Source organism: Rhincodon typus, chromosome 8, assembly GCF_021869965.1.
Source record: "Rhincodon typus isolate 14 chromosome 8, sRhiTyp1.1, whole genome shotgun sequence".
Taxonomy (NCBI): Eukaryota; Metazoa; Chordata; class Chondrichthyes; order Orectolobiformes; family Rhincodontidae; genus Rhincodon; species Rhincodon typus.
The window spans coordinates 13799421-13814804 of NC_063339.1; the positions used below are offsets into that span (position 1 = coordinate 13799421).

Genomic DNA, 15384 nt, shown 5'->3' on the forward strand with positions numbered 1-15384 from the left:
CTGAAGAAGGGTCTAGGCCCGAAACGTCAGCTTTCCTGCTCCTCTGATGCTGCTTAGCCTGCTGTGTTCATCCAGCTCTACACCTTGCTATCTCTTGAACAAATATGTTATTCCTTTAGATTTATACATGAACATTTACCTGCTTCTACAGGTTATTGAGCAACTTCCCCAAGTGACAATAATGATTGAAAATCATTTATACAATTATCTTGTGGTACCATGGCAGCATTCCTATCTCTGGCCTAAGAGACCAGGGTTCTAAATCCCATCTACTCCAGAGGTGCGTAATAATATCCCTGAACAGACTGATCATAAAATATCTATTTAATTGTTTTCTGGTTGTAAATTTTTGCTTTACATCGTTAATGTGAAAGTATCAAATGAAGATATGATGGGCAAGTAATATGTGTGCATTCTTTAAAATTTAATTGACTTATTTCTGTAACTTTACCTCCAAAACAGATAGAAAACATTCTATTGAAATTCAACATTCTAAAAACTGGAAGGCCAATTTAGTTCTTATAGTCTCCCAGCTGTAAGCAACACTCACAGGCTGCACTGCAGGTGCACAACCTGTGATTGTGAAATCCTATAAAGAATGAATGGAAAATTACAGGTTGTACACCCATCAGTAAACACTAAGCGTGTTCAGTGACTGTTGCTTCCCCGCAGATTGGAGGAATTAGCACTAATATTTAGCACACAATTTCTATTAGGGAGCTTGTTTAAAATCAGAGCTCTTGACATTCATTAGGCTTATAAAGGAGGAAACCAGTAATTTACTGCCTGCTTATTGGGCAAGCATAGTTTTAAATAAATATTTATTGCAGGCATACATTATTTTCATCTTGCTAATAGCTCAAACTTACCAACACATTCCAGCCGTACATTGTTATAGTAAAATCCAGTGTCACAATAACAGGCGTAGTCACCTATATTATTTACACAATGCCCATTCTTGCAGATTTCTGATCCAAACATTGTGCATTCATCTGCATCTACATTTGGGAAATAAAGCACATTTATTTTAGAGACATTGGATGAAAGTTTCCACTATTTTGGTGCTTTTATGATTTCAGCTGATGGTAATAGACAAGTTATATTACAGAATGAAACTACTTGATAGATCATAAGTTTAATTTTTGCAGATTGGTATTGTGAGTCACTGAATGTGTTCTTTAAGAAAAGAACACAAGTTTATTGCACAAAACGAAAAAAAATGAAACTTTATACTCTAAGTATATAATACATTTTAGAAAGATCTCACCATCATCAGCAAAAAACAATTCAACCTTTTTCCCAGGTTTTCAGGTATTCAAAACCCGGGAAGCATCACTCCTAACAACTCTGCAAATTTTTACTGAACTGACTTTTTTCAGTTTTGATGGCCAACAGGCATCTTTACAGCTCTGATGCCTAAACCTCTTCTCAGTTCTTACAACTTAAAAACTTTGACACAAAATCTCATAGTTTGGAAACTTCACAAACTGAAACCTTTTGTTCTCCTGAACTGAAACCTGATTCAGAACTGAACTCAAAAAATTGAGTGACTCCTGGTCTATTTACTCTGTATATCATAAATGTTCCACTTTGTAAACAATTAATCCATTAATATTATAGTTATCCTGCTGGTACTTGAGTGAAACCAAATGAATTCTTAGAAATTAAGTATTGACTTCACTGTTCCAAACAAGTTTCTGACCTCTTACAATTACCTCCACAGAACTGAAACCAAAATCTATGTTACCTCTAATTTAAAAATCCTAAATAATAATATATTATACACTACTATCACACTGTTATGATTCAATTGAATTGTAATACAAAACAATTTAGACCCAATACTGAAATCTGGCTTGATAGTGCATATCTTTTATCTTTAGTTTAGTTAACACTATGGTCAGTCACTGATGATGAGGAGCTTGGAGGCTGAATTAAAGGTAAGTTGGGAGGGATGGAGAGAATTACAACAGCACCAGATTAGAAGGCCCTGACAAGGCATTAATATAAATAGATCAAAAGTAGGAAGGGGGTACTATTGGAATTCTCTGAAGGGCACAGACAAGCCTGTTAAAGGGATCATCTTCTTACACATCAACAGCGAAAGTTTCCAGGTTGGATGCCTGTTGTGGGCCTATCCTGCTGTTAGTTAAATCTTAACAATAGTGGGGTGAGGCCCTTAAGTGACCATTAATTTGCCTCATCATAGAATCCCTACAGTTTGGATACAGGCCATTCAGCTCATCAAGGCCACTCTGAACCCTGAAGGACATCCTGCCCAATTGACCCCCCTAACCTTATCCCTGTAACCCTGCATTTCCCAGGGCTAATCCACTTGTCTGGCACAACCCTGGACACTATGGGCAACTTAGCATGGCTAATCCACTTGAACTACATATCTATGGACTGTTGGAGGGAAGTAGAGCACTCACAGGAAACCCACACAGACACAGGCAGAACGTGCAAACTCCACACAGACTGCCACCCGAGGCTGGAATTGAACCCATGTTCCTGGTGCTGTGAGGCAGCTGTGTAACTACTGAGCCAATATGCTGCTCCAACCGGCTCAACTAACCCAAAGCTCGCGGGCCATCTCACACAGCCTCTGGCACTGGTAAAATTGCAGCAGGGTGGTGGAACATGTGAATAGGCAGCTGGCATGGTGCCCTTCTAGGGTATTTTGCCATCAGAAACCTTAAACTCCAGCCCTATATCAAACATTCCAGGACTAATGTATTGCACTTCACTGCTAAGAACAGTTGCTGACAAATCAAGCCACGTTTTCTACTGTAAGACTCACCTCCATAGCTTTGTGATCCAAAGCTGAAAGAACCGATCTGAAATGGAATAAAGCCTTTTCCTTCTGGACAAATTTCGTTATATTCATCTGAATTGAAGCAAAAAGAACAATCATAAATGGTTCAAATGCAGTTTTGATTTGCTACAATTCCAGCCTCTGAAATCATGCAAATTACACAGCTAATGTTTCAATCAAACACCACAGACAACAAGGTGCAGGGCTGGATGAACACAGCAGGCCAAGCAGCATCATAGGAGCAGAGAGGCTGACGTTTCGGGCCTAGACCCTTCAGTTGTTTCTGAGGAAAGGTCACTCAAGCTGTAACGTTAACTCTGATTTCTCTCCACAGATGCTGTTTGTTAGCTCTGAGCATCACCATGCAGTAATTCTGTGTGTTGTAACAACGAGCCTAGACTCTTATGCGATGTCTGAAGGTACCTGTTTGATGTGAGGATATGGTCACTATCCCTAACAAAGTCATAGTTTGATTCTTTTGTACCTGGTGACCCTAAGAAGACTGATCTTTACAAATGTAATGGGTCTTTATTCTGTTACCTAGCAATGGTCTATGTCAATGTTTATGATAAATAGGGGCTCCTGAAATAGAATTGTTACAAAATGAATGGCTGGGCTAACATCTCACCAGCTCATTCTCCTCCACTGCTGTCAGCTACATAGGGATACAATCAAGCTGAGCCAGTAACTGTCATGGATACAGGGGATGGTGACTGAACAGAAGTAGGTTTCATCACTTTTTTTTTCCCCATTATCATTTAATCTATTTTTCCTAATCAAACTGTTCAGAGATGTTATTGCCTACCTCTAGAGCAGGTGAGATTTGAACCCCAGGCCTTGCAGTCCAGGGGTAGGGACACTGCCACTGCACCACAAGAAAGCCCCCAGGAGGTCTTCCCTTAACTTCTGCCCCAAATAACATTCATCTGTGCATCTCGATAATATCCTCAGCGCGCCAAACATTGTGAGGAAGTTTAGAATTTATACATGCAGATAATGAGCAGTACATTTCACTAGTCAGAACAGTTACTGGCCCCAAAATTCCTGGAGCTGGATAGTAAGGTGCATTTTACACCTGAGAACCGGACTATGGATCTGCAGCTCTATAGGGATTTTGCCTTAGCTGGATTAGAAATTCTTCCTTTGAGCCCTTTTGAGCCCCTTTAAAGACTCCAGTTGAACTTACCTCAATTAGAACCTGGATAGGTCTAAAACTTTCACTAGATTGGGATGATAAAAACTTGATCATCTCCCGTTCAAATAGCTTCATTGGAAGCCAGAAACTAAAACATCTTTAGCCCATGGAGCACTCTGCTTTTTCAAAAGTCTTACTCTCCTGGTGACATTTGCTGCTATAGGGTCTTAGGGACTGCACCACAGAGAGGACAGCTTGTACTATAGACTGGAAATTCGTCAATGCAAATTAGATACTTGCCCCCTTGAGCCTTCCATTCTACATTGTACATGGAGCCTCAGTTCAGGAGGAAGGTCTTTCACTAATCATTCATAGGCAATGAGTGCTGCTGGACAGACCAGCAATCATTGCTCTTGAGAAGGAGCGGTGGTGAACCACCACCTTGAACATGAATGAATGGCTGTTTGAGCATTTCTGAGGATCATTAAGAGTCTACCACATTGATGAATGCCTGGAGTCGCATTTAGATCAGGCTTTTTTTATTCTTTCATGAAATGTAAGTGTTGTTGGTAAAGCCAGCATTTCTTGTTCATCCATAATTGCCCTTGAAAAGGTAGAGCAACATGTTTCCATCGCAAAAGGACATGAATGAACCACATGGTAAATGAAAAGTCACAAAATGAGAACGTCTGGTTGGATACCTTTACTGTAATTAAAAAAGATAAAAGTCGCATGATGTGCATAAGAAAGTTAAAGATGAGAAAAACATGTCAAAATAGTAAAGTTGTTTTTAAGGCAACCAAATATAAATTGGAATAGTCAAGTGGTTCAGAGTCGAAGTTGACAAATATAAGAAATGACTATTTTCTCACTAATAACCAGAATAGCCACAAGGAGCAGTGCATACCTCAACTTGATACCGGTAACTTTCCCCAGATAACACACAGGACTGTGGGTCTGGAGTCACATATATGTCATACAATCCCTACAGTATGGAAACAGGCCATTCAACGCAACAAGTCCACACATGGTGTCCGAACAGCATCCTACCCAGACTCACCCTCCTACCTTATCCCCGTAACCCTGCATTTCCCATGGCCAATCCACTTAACCCACACACTTTTGGACTGTGGGAGGAAAGCGGAGCATCCAGCAGAAACCCACGCAGACAGGGGGAGGATTTGTAAACCAAGTCAGACAGGATGGCAGTTTTCTTCCCCAAAGGACATTAGTGAACCAGATGGATTTTTCCTGACAATTGACAATGGTCGGAATTCTTTGAGCCCTCAGTCACTGGAATTCTCTCGGGCCTTCATTTTGGAAGGTTTTGCAGTACAAGATTTTTGTAGCAGGTGAGGCAATGTGAATTGGCAGGATGTATTTTGATGTGGTAATTAACATACAAGTGTTGGGTTTGGTACCTTTTAGAGGTATTTTATTAAACATACTTGAAGTGGCCAGGGAAATGAAGTACCTACGTAATTTTACTGAAGCTCTAGATATTTTTCAACCAACCTGTTCAGAGATGTTATGACACACACTGGAGCAGGTGGGACTGGAGCCCAGGCCTCCTGACCGACAGGTAGGGTCACTACCACAGCACCCCAAACTGTCTGACAAATTAATTACTCATAACAGATAACTCACATTGAACAGACACAACTGCAATCTATCAGAGGACTTCCAATGAGATGGAACACAGCCAAAATACATACATCTTAAACAGTGAACGTTAGATGACTTTTAAAAGAGATATCTATTAACATATCATGTAAAAATGACATTGCAGAGAAAGTACATAAAAAGCATCTATTTTTAGTTGTAATTTGTAGTTAAATTGTACTGAATATGCAATGTGATACTTCAAAAGTGAAAGCAAAAAATTCCGAGACTTGCTTTCTGTCAAAACATTTTGCTAGTTGTTATTATCCTTCTGCTGTAATATAAAATTCATCATTATCTTCATTATTCAGGAATCATGTTATTTTCTATAACATCTGTAAACTGATTATTTTATTGATGTCAAAACCTTGGCGGATCTTTTTTCATTAATATTCTTCACATATAATAAAGCTTTATTATCGATCTTGCACATTTGTAAAGCTGTTCAGTTGCTGAATGAAGAAAGTGAATTAAATCTCAGTTCCAAAAAAATCTATTAGCTATTTTGGGATGTAATGTATTGAAATTGAACATAATGTTTACAATGCTGCCTTTCATTGCATTAAAACTGTTTTATGATGAGCAGAAGAATAATAAGGCGGCATCTTGGCAAAGAACAATAAATGAGATTCTGTTGCTTCCGCGGTAGAGAGTGGGGAGGGAATGCTCTGGGATTGTTGTGGCTCTGCATACTGGCAGTGTGACAACTAACCGGGCTGGATTCAGGAAAGGTCAGCCTATTTAGAGAACTAAATGGTACTCCTTGTACATAAGTAATCACTTTGCTGGATATGTAGCTGTAATTTTTTACATGGCTAAGCAGATTTCTGCCATGTTTCCAGCAACATCGCAGTGGCAGTGCTGGGGCAGTTCACAACAAGATCTGAGATAACAAGGTGTAGAGCTGGATGAACACAGCAGGCCAAGCAGCATCAGAGGAGCAGGAAAGCTGACGTTTCAGTTTTTTACCCTTCTTCAGAAAATTTTCTGAAAACTTTTCTGAAGAAGGGTCCAGACCCGAAACATCAGCTTTCCTGCTCCTCTGATGCTACTTGGCCTGCTGTGTTCATCCAGTTCTACACCTTGTTATCTTGGATTCTCCAGCATCGGCAGTTCCTACTATCTCACAGCAAGTTCTCCTTTGGCAGCCTAAAGGGAAAAACTTCTAAAGTCAGACCCAACACTTGTAAGTTAATTACCACATCGAAATGCAACCCTCTGCAATTTAATCCACATTGCCTCACCTGTCACAAAAATCTTGTACAGCAAAACCTTCCAACATGAAGACCCCAGAGAATTCCAGTGACTGAGTACTCAGAGGACTCGCTGTCCTCTGAACAAAGCCACTTGTGAGGAAAAACCCCGTCTGGTTCCCTAATGTTTCTTGGGGAAGGAAACTGCCATCCTTACCTGGTCTGGCCTACATGTGACTCCAGACCCACAGCAATGTGGTTGACTATTAACTGCCCCCTAGACAATTAGGTTTGCATAACAAATGCTGGCCTAGCCACTGATGCCCACATCCAATGAATGAATTAAAAAGATGTCACCTCCTGCAAACGTTCAAGTTCATTTGCTCAGTAGCCGTCTGGCATATCTGTCACATTCGAGCACAGCACTGTATTAGCAATAACAACCAAAAGAACTATGGGCCCTGTAAACTGAAACAAAAACAGAAAATGCTGGAAAAGCTTAGCAGGTCTGGCAGCATCCATGAAGAAAAAAATCAGAGTTAATGTTTTGGGTCTTGTTCTGAAGAAAGGCACTCAACCCGAAACATTAACTCTGCTTTTCTCCACCGATGCTACCAGACCTGCTGAGTTTTTCCAGCAAATACTGTATTGATAATGTTCAGTTGACATTTTACATATGCCTCACAATGTTACAGCATAAACACACATCTTGAGAAAGGATTTACCTGTGTTGATAATGGGACAAGGATGGACTTCACAGTTATCACCCCAACCAACTCCAACTGTGCAGCAGCATTCCTCTTTAGTGATATTTCGGGATAGCAAATTATCGCAGGAGTTCTCATCGTTCAGATTATAGTAGCATTCCTTCAAATCTCCCTTTGCAGGAGCTGGCATCATGGACTCTCGTGCTTGTTCTATTGTTTGGAGCATGATGTGAAATATGATTAATCAGGATTACAGTAAACACTAAATACATTGCTCAAGTTACATCTTTCTCATTGGTGGTACCCATTTTGCTGGTTCATTATGAAGGTCAAGTTAACTGGCTACGATTCAGATAGTCATTGTTAAAATCCAAAATGTTCACCAAAATGAAAAATGTTGCGGCCGTAAAAGGACGTAAATGTTAGGCCGCTTTTGGAACACTGTGTTCAATTCTAGTCTCCTTGCTGTAGGAAGCGTGTTGCGCAACTTGAAAGTGTTCAGGAAAGATTTACAAAGATGTTGCCAGGGTTGGAGGGTTTGAGCTATAGGGAAAGGCTGAATAGACTGGGACTATTTTCCCTGGAATGTTGGAGGCTGGTGTTCATAAAATCATGAGGGGCATTGATAGGGAAAACCCTGAGCCAAGGTTTTTTTTATCCCCCAGGCTGGAGGAGTCCAAAACTAGAGGGCATTGGTTTAAATTGCGAGGGGAAAGATTTAAAAGGGTCTGAAGGGGCAGCTTTTTCACACGGAGGGTGGTGCGTGAATGGAACGAGCTGCCAGAGGAAGTGGTGGAGGCTGGTACAATTGCAACATTTAAAAGGCATCTGGTTTGGGTATATGAATAGGAACGGTTTAGAGGGATATGGGCCAAATGTTGGCAAATGGGACTAGATTAATTTGGTATATTTGGATGAGTAAAGGCTTCCTGCTTTTTCCATTAAAGACTTCCAGCAGCAGCACCTTATGTTCCATTCTTCAATGTTCATGGAGGGGAGAGGAGACATGTCAGAAACTGGAGGGAGGGGCGAGGTGGGGTAGGGATCTGGAGCAACCTGGCTGATAAGGAGGTGGAATCAAGAAGTCCCTTAAATAGAAAGCCACTTTATTAGAGTCATAGAGTCATCCAGCTCAGTCCAACCCGTCCGTGCCAAACATAATCCCAAACTAAACTAGTCCCACCTGCCTGCTCCTGGCCCGTATCCCTCCCAACCTTTCCTGTTCATGTACTTATCCAACCGTCTTTTAATTGTTGTAATTGTACCCACATCCACCACTGCATCAGGAAGTCCATTCCACATGCGAACCATCCTCTGTGTGAAAAATTTGCCCCTCATGTCTTTTTAAAATCCATCTCCTCTTACCTTAAAAATATGCCCCCTAGTCTTGAAATCACCACCTTAGGGCAAAGAGACCTACCATTAACCCTATCTATACCCTTAGATAATTTTACATTTGTTCTATTTTAAAAGTTATTCCATTTACCAATGTAGGAATTTAACAATGTAAAGCATTTCAAATTACAGGTTAGAATGTTTTAGCGTATCTTTTCTGATATGTTGGACACAATCTAATTTCAGTTTTAGCATTGATTCCATGTTTCACTTAAAGGTGTGACTATTAGTAAAGTGATCTTGACTTTGAGTGAGGACCTGCCCAAAATATAATTTCCATGAGACCATTGCTGACCTCACTGTTTAGAGACAATACTCAACCACTATCTCTGCCTGTGAAACTCCTCCTATTTCTGAAGGAAAGTCATTGGACTTGTTTGTTTCTTCACAGATGCTGTCAGACCTGCTGAGTTTCTCCAGCACTTTCTGTTCTTGTTTCTGCTACAGTAAGATGTTCCGGTACAAAGCAGTAATTTATCAGCTATCGTTAGACTGGGTAGATCTGACCTGTACCTTTTTGGAAAAACTATTCCTGAATCAGCATTAACGTTACAGACTTTGATAAGTATTTACCAAAATAATAAAAATGTAGATTTTTTTTGTTTACGTGGTTTAGTTTGCTTGCACCCAATTAGATTTTTTATTTAACAATATCACACCAAGTCAGTAGGGGGCAGGATTGCCCTTTGCAAGAACATAGAAACTTATTCCAAAAGTATAACTAAAAACCGAAAGAACTGTGGATGCCGTAGGAAGGGCTCAGAGCTCTGAGGAAGGGTCACCGGACCTGAAACGTTAACTCTGTTTTTTACTTCACAGACGCTGCCAGACCTGCTGAACTTTTCCAAAAACTTCTGTTTTGTTCCAAAAATATAATTTAGTTGTAACATCTGAAAAGGTACATTTCAGTTCAATTCAAGTGGCTTTGAACACAAAGTTCAGTACAGAGCATGGCATTTGAGAGTGTCTCAATCTTACAATGTGATATTCATCAACCTTTTCCAATTTCTGTTAGAAAGAGGCACTGTCCATATGCCCCTGCTACAGCATGCGATACTCCTCTCAGTTTATATGAACCACGCCAGTTTGATCCTCCCCTAATTAGACGCAGATAAGAACATTTGGCAACACAGTGGCTCAGTGGTCAACACCACAGCACCAGGTCTACAGGGTGTGAGGATCTAGGGAAGCTATATTTGCAGAAGTGTGTGATAAATGAGGGACATCAGTTTATTATAAATATTTGGGAGTTAGGCAGGTATAACTTTTCCTGAGTATTTATTTAGTTTCATCAACACCCCCTGATTGCTATCTTTGAAATGGATACTTTCTGAAAATTCTGAATGCAAGTTAAGGATTTGATCAATAGAATCTTCAATTTCCTGGATAGTTCCTTTGGAGTCTGTGAGGATGGGAATTCTACATGGAGCCCACATGTGACTGCATGTAGACTTCAGAAATGACTAGCTGACCATTGGAACACCCGAGCCCTGTGTTAGCTTTCAACGTTATGCTTAGTCAGGTATTCATTCATTTTAAGTGTGCCATCGAGTGACAAGAACCACCCATTTCGACCCTCAAACTGTTATGCCGCAGCTCACCCACCACATAGACGCTAATCTGACTGGTCTTGCACAAGTCTAAAGAGACTGACCTCCCATTGCCACATTGAGCTTCATGGGTTAGTCAGTCTACGTCACTTCCTCACCTTGCAGCTCCTGTCCACACAAGTCAGTATTCCTCACAACCCAACCTCATCAGCAAATGTAGACATTCAATGCTCCAGTTCTTCAGTCAAGTTATCCTTACATAAGATTTTAGATTAGATCTAGATTTATTGCCACGTTTTTATCAAAATACAGGAAAAAGTGCTTTCTCATGTGCTAGATGCAGAGTGTCACCACGCCCCAGCGCCATCTTGAAACATGGAATATACTCTCTTTACACTGAGAGTGGTGGGTGTGTGGAATGCGCTGCAGGCGGTGATAGTCGAGTCAGATACATTAGGGACATTCAAGCGGCTCTTGGATAGGCACATGGACGATAGTAAAATGTAGAGTATGCAGGGTAGTTTGATCTTAGAGTAGGATAATAGGTTGGCACACAACCGTGGGCCAAAGGGCCAGTACTGGGCTTTACTGTTCTATGTTCTATGTTCTATAATGCAGGATTTTACTGCAATAGAGTTCATCTTTCCCTCTTCTTCTTGCTACCCTCCGCTACTCCTCCTTTTGCTGCTTGACATCGGCCGGAGTCTCTGTAACAAGTTCCGGGGTCTTGGTTAGGGTCTCAGTTACAGGCCTACCTCTGCCGTCGCCATCACTCCCACAATCATCACGTCCAAGCTGGAGCCATGGGCCTGGTCTCATACCTCCTGCTCCCCCTCAGGCTCTTCTCTAGACGCGGTCGCTGGGGTCCAGGCTCCGGGCTCCTCCGCTGCTGGTGATGAAGCCTCTGCGGCCTCAGTACCAAAAGCTGGAACTGGCCATGGATCTGGGGCTGCGTGGGGCCCAGCTCTGACCGACACCGCCATGGAAAAAAACCAGTAAAGCTGCTGTGGTACCCAATGAGGAAGATGTGCGAGATGGTGTGGGTGGGGCCGGCTTCACTGCACATGAGCAGCCACACCACCCCCTGCGATCAGGAGCCGAATGCTGCCGGCCCCACTGCTGCCATCTTGAAACAGCAGATTGATAAGAAGCTAAGACCTCAGGACAGGCCCCTTGGCATGTTGTAGCAATTTTTTTTCTGACCTGGAGATTCTTTCAAGCCCTGCTAGTAGCAAAAGGCGAGATGAATTTAACTTAACATACAAATATTCTGATACATTTTACAGTTTAAAATTTACTGGGACAGGACCAACGCAGCATAGAAACATATTGTATAGCAGCAGGCCCTTCGAGCCTGCTCTGCCATTCAAGACAATTACAGTTGATCATCCAACTCAATAGCTTGTTTCTCCTTTGTCTTCATACTGTTTGATCCCTTCAGTCCTGAGTATCAAACTCCTTCTTGAAATCATACAATGCTTTGGCCTTGCCTGCTTTGTGCTATCTGCACTCCAGATAGAGTGAAATAGTGTATGTTGGAAACATGAATGAAGTACCAGACTGATCCATGAAGAAAACTGCTAACCTGCTTCTTTTCCTGATCGATTTGCTCATAGATGTAATTACAAGTGGGACTGAACCTGGGTCTCATGGTTCAGGGATTGGGACATTACCACTACACCACAGAAGGCCCCTTAACTGATTGTTCTTTCTCCACGTTCCAGTTGAACTTACCCATTGTTACACGAGGGTGGCACTGCCCTCTTGCTGGGTCAAAGTCTTCGTTCTCATCCATGCACACACAAAAGAAGGATCCTTCGTAATTTTCACACAGGGCTGTTCCACAAACTCCATTCATCATCTCGCATTCATTAATATCTACAAAATGAGAGCACAGCAAATTTTAAAATTAAAAGAGACACATACTTGGACTGCCTAACAGCAATAAGTGAGATTCCTGACAAGCCAACTGCATCTTTAAGAGGAGAAAATTTGCGACAATTCCTGGTCTATCCTCCAAGTGACCCACAGCAATGTGTTTGACTTATAACTGCCCTCTGAAAAGACCAAAGAAACCATTCAGGATTTTTTTTTCAAACTACAACAGAAAATAAATACCACATGGACTGCAGCATGGAGACAGCTCATCGCCACCTTCTTAAGGGCAATTAGGGATGGGCAACAGATACTGGCCTTGCCAGTAGCGCCCATATCTCAGGGATGTGTAAAATAATTTATGCCATGTTCAAATACACCCATTTTGGAAGAAATATTTTAAGTATACTGTTGCACTTGGCTCTGTAGTTTAGATATTAATCTGAATAAATTTGCAGTCGCAGGGATCATTTTCCATCATCTACCGGTTTCTGGTTTTGTTGAAGATGTCAGCTAACAAACATTGTGCTGCTGCATCATTTATCTAATTATAGTTGAACAGGCCATGTTCTTTGTTTTAAATTTTTGTGCTTTTTAAAACTGTGGACTGAAATGAGAAAGAATTGTTTTAAATCCAGGGATTTACAAGGATGACTGCAAGTTTTGAAAGTATAGAATCTGATACCTATTGTGAACTCTTTGCGTAGCTGTGCAGATGAACTGGACGGGAGGGCTTATTTACAAGTGAAACTGATTGGTTTGTGTACTGGAGATAGTAGGAACTGCAGATGCTGGAGAATCTGAGATAACAAGATGTAGAGCTGGATGAACACAGCAGGCCAAGCAGCATCAGAGGAGCAGGAAGGCTGACGTTTCGGGCCTATGTCAATGACAGAAATCTTCATCCTGCCAACAACAATGTGATTGGATGTGAGGTAGCTGTATGGCTTGAGCCATGAACAGGGAGAGAGAAGGTTTGTCAGACCAGGACAGAAACCAGCAGATTGGCAACAGCTGAAAACGCTCTCTCTCTTTCAGTTCTCTATTGTAAACCTGAAGAAAACCAGCTTCTCTTTCCTTCAGAAGATGCTGCAAATTGTGATTTTGAACTGTTTAAGTAATGAACATTTCAGAAGGAAACCAGCCAGCCATCCTGTGCCTTTTGCAAACCAGTGGAAGCATTTGGAAGGAGGTAGGCTGAGGACAAACCTTCAGATCGGCAAGAACCAACACAACAGATCTTCTGATCAAAGACAATGGAACTGTTTTCCATGTGGATATTTCCCCAATTTATGTTTGTTTCTGTGTGTATAAGGAGGTTATAATGGGTTTAGAGTTTTAATTTGTAAAATTTGGTTTAATTCTTTACCTGTAGCTAGAATCTAATTATCTGTAATAAAGAGTGATTTCTTGTTACATACAGAAATCTAAATCTGAAAATCAGGTACAACAAACAGAAATTGCTGGAGAAACTCAGCAGGTCCGGCAACATCAGGTAGATTAGGGATTTTTAAGTTAAAAAAAACTGACTTTTGTGAACAACTCTGGGAATGTGGGGCTTGGTTCCTAGCCCCTTAGCCCAATGAGACGTGGGATAGTGAAAAACTGAACATGATCTGTTCTGCTGACTGCTGCATTCTCAATAACGTGCCTAACAGCTTATGAAGTGAACATGTGTTTCAGTTCGTGTTCAGCTTTTTAATGCAATGTGTTGCTCTTAAAATCGATGAACCGTAGGGAGTTATTGCAGATTGCCAGAACTACAAAAGTCTGATGTTGTAAACAAGACAAATGGAACACCAAAACAGAGTGAGGTCTCCTACATTTACGTGGCATTGGACACTGTACAGTTGTACAGTCATACACACATAGAGTCATACATATTTGGTTGTGAAGGTCATCAGGATAAGTGGGGCCAATTTTCTGCAGGGGAACTTCTGACTGTTACTGTCATCTTTTCAGTTTTATTTGTTTTGAGTTATTACCTGTACTACCTTTTGACGTGAATCTTCCACTGCATTGACCTCTTTAAAGCACTTATAGCTGTGCTATTTGGCCTTTCCACAACAGCTCTGGCCCCAGTGTGGTTTTAAGGTAGGCACTTCAAAAATATAACTCCTCCCTTTTCCGTTCTGGAGCCGGTTTCCTGTGAAATTGAATTCCTCATTTCCAAACCAAACTGTCCAAGCGTTCACTACCCACTGGGGAGAAATAACTCCACAGAGGCCGGTATCCTGTCACCCTTTATTTACGCATCCACTGTACTTGACAGTGGTCCAACTTCCTCAGAGCCAGCTCTCAGAACCTCTGACACATCTATTTATATCTGTCAGTCAGGGCTCGCTGATTGAACTATGTTTTCAGACCCAATCAGGGAACTCATACTCTATGAGGGCCACCTGGCTGACCTTGTTACAATCACCACATTGTGGTGCCAGTATATCACCACATTGATGAAATAGTTATTTTGCAGCTCCTTTCTCCCCAGTGATACATGCAGCCTATAGCCTCCACAATGGGAAATTTAACAAGGCTAACAAACCATGAGTCCATTCACTCTGATTCTCTCTGCTTAGAGAGTACACAATGAAGTGGCCTCCCTTCACAGATAGATGCCCTTCATCTCATGGCTGCACTGAATGGTATAACTGGGAAATGTTCTCCCTTTCACCCACTTCTTCTTGGAACAATTGGGTGGAAGTTGATTGCAATAGCTTCCATTGAAAACAGCAGCACATTTCTGTGTCCACTTTCTTGGTGAATTTGACAAGCCCCAGGGTGCTGAGTGAGGTGAAGACAAGAGGGGAAAAAAAAAACATTAATTGCTGGAGAAACTCAGCACATTCTGCTGCATCTGTGGAGAGAGACCACTGTTAATGTTTCAGGTCCAGTCACCCCTCTTCAGAACTGATTGTAGACAAGAAAAGGTTAGTATATACGCTGAAGACAGGGGATGGGATGGTAAAGGAATAAACGATAGGTAGAGATAGAGCCCACAGTTAACAGCAATTGAACAGAAAAAGGAATGGATAATGGTAAGCTGGGGAGAAAG

General features: G+C 41.4%; 1 protein-coding gene across 1 annotated transcript in view; it reads right to left on the reverse strand.

The window, feature by feature from the left end:
• The window catches only part of LOC109934543 (latent-transforming growth factor beta-binding protein 2-like), a 312512-nt gene that overhangs the window by 20114 nt on the left and 277014 nt on the right, over window positions 1-15384 (reverse strand). Inside the window, exons 26-29 of the mRNA XM_048600033.1 lie at window positions 12192-12335; window positions 7531-7722; window positions 2801-2887; window positions 870-998 (exon numbers count right to left, since the gene is read on the reverse strand). Coding sequence (XP_048455990.1) covers window positions 870-998; window positions 2801-2887; window positions 7531-7722; window positions 12192-12335 — 552 coding nt within the window. The remainder of the gene's footprint in view (window positions 1-869; window positions 999-2800; window positions 2888-7530; window positions 7723-12191; window positions 12336-15384) is intronic.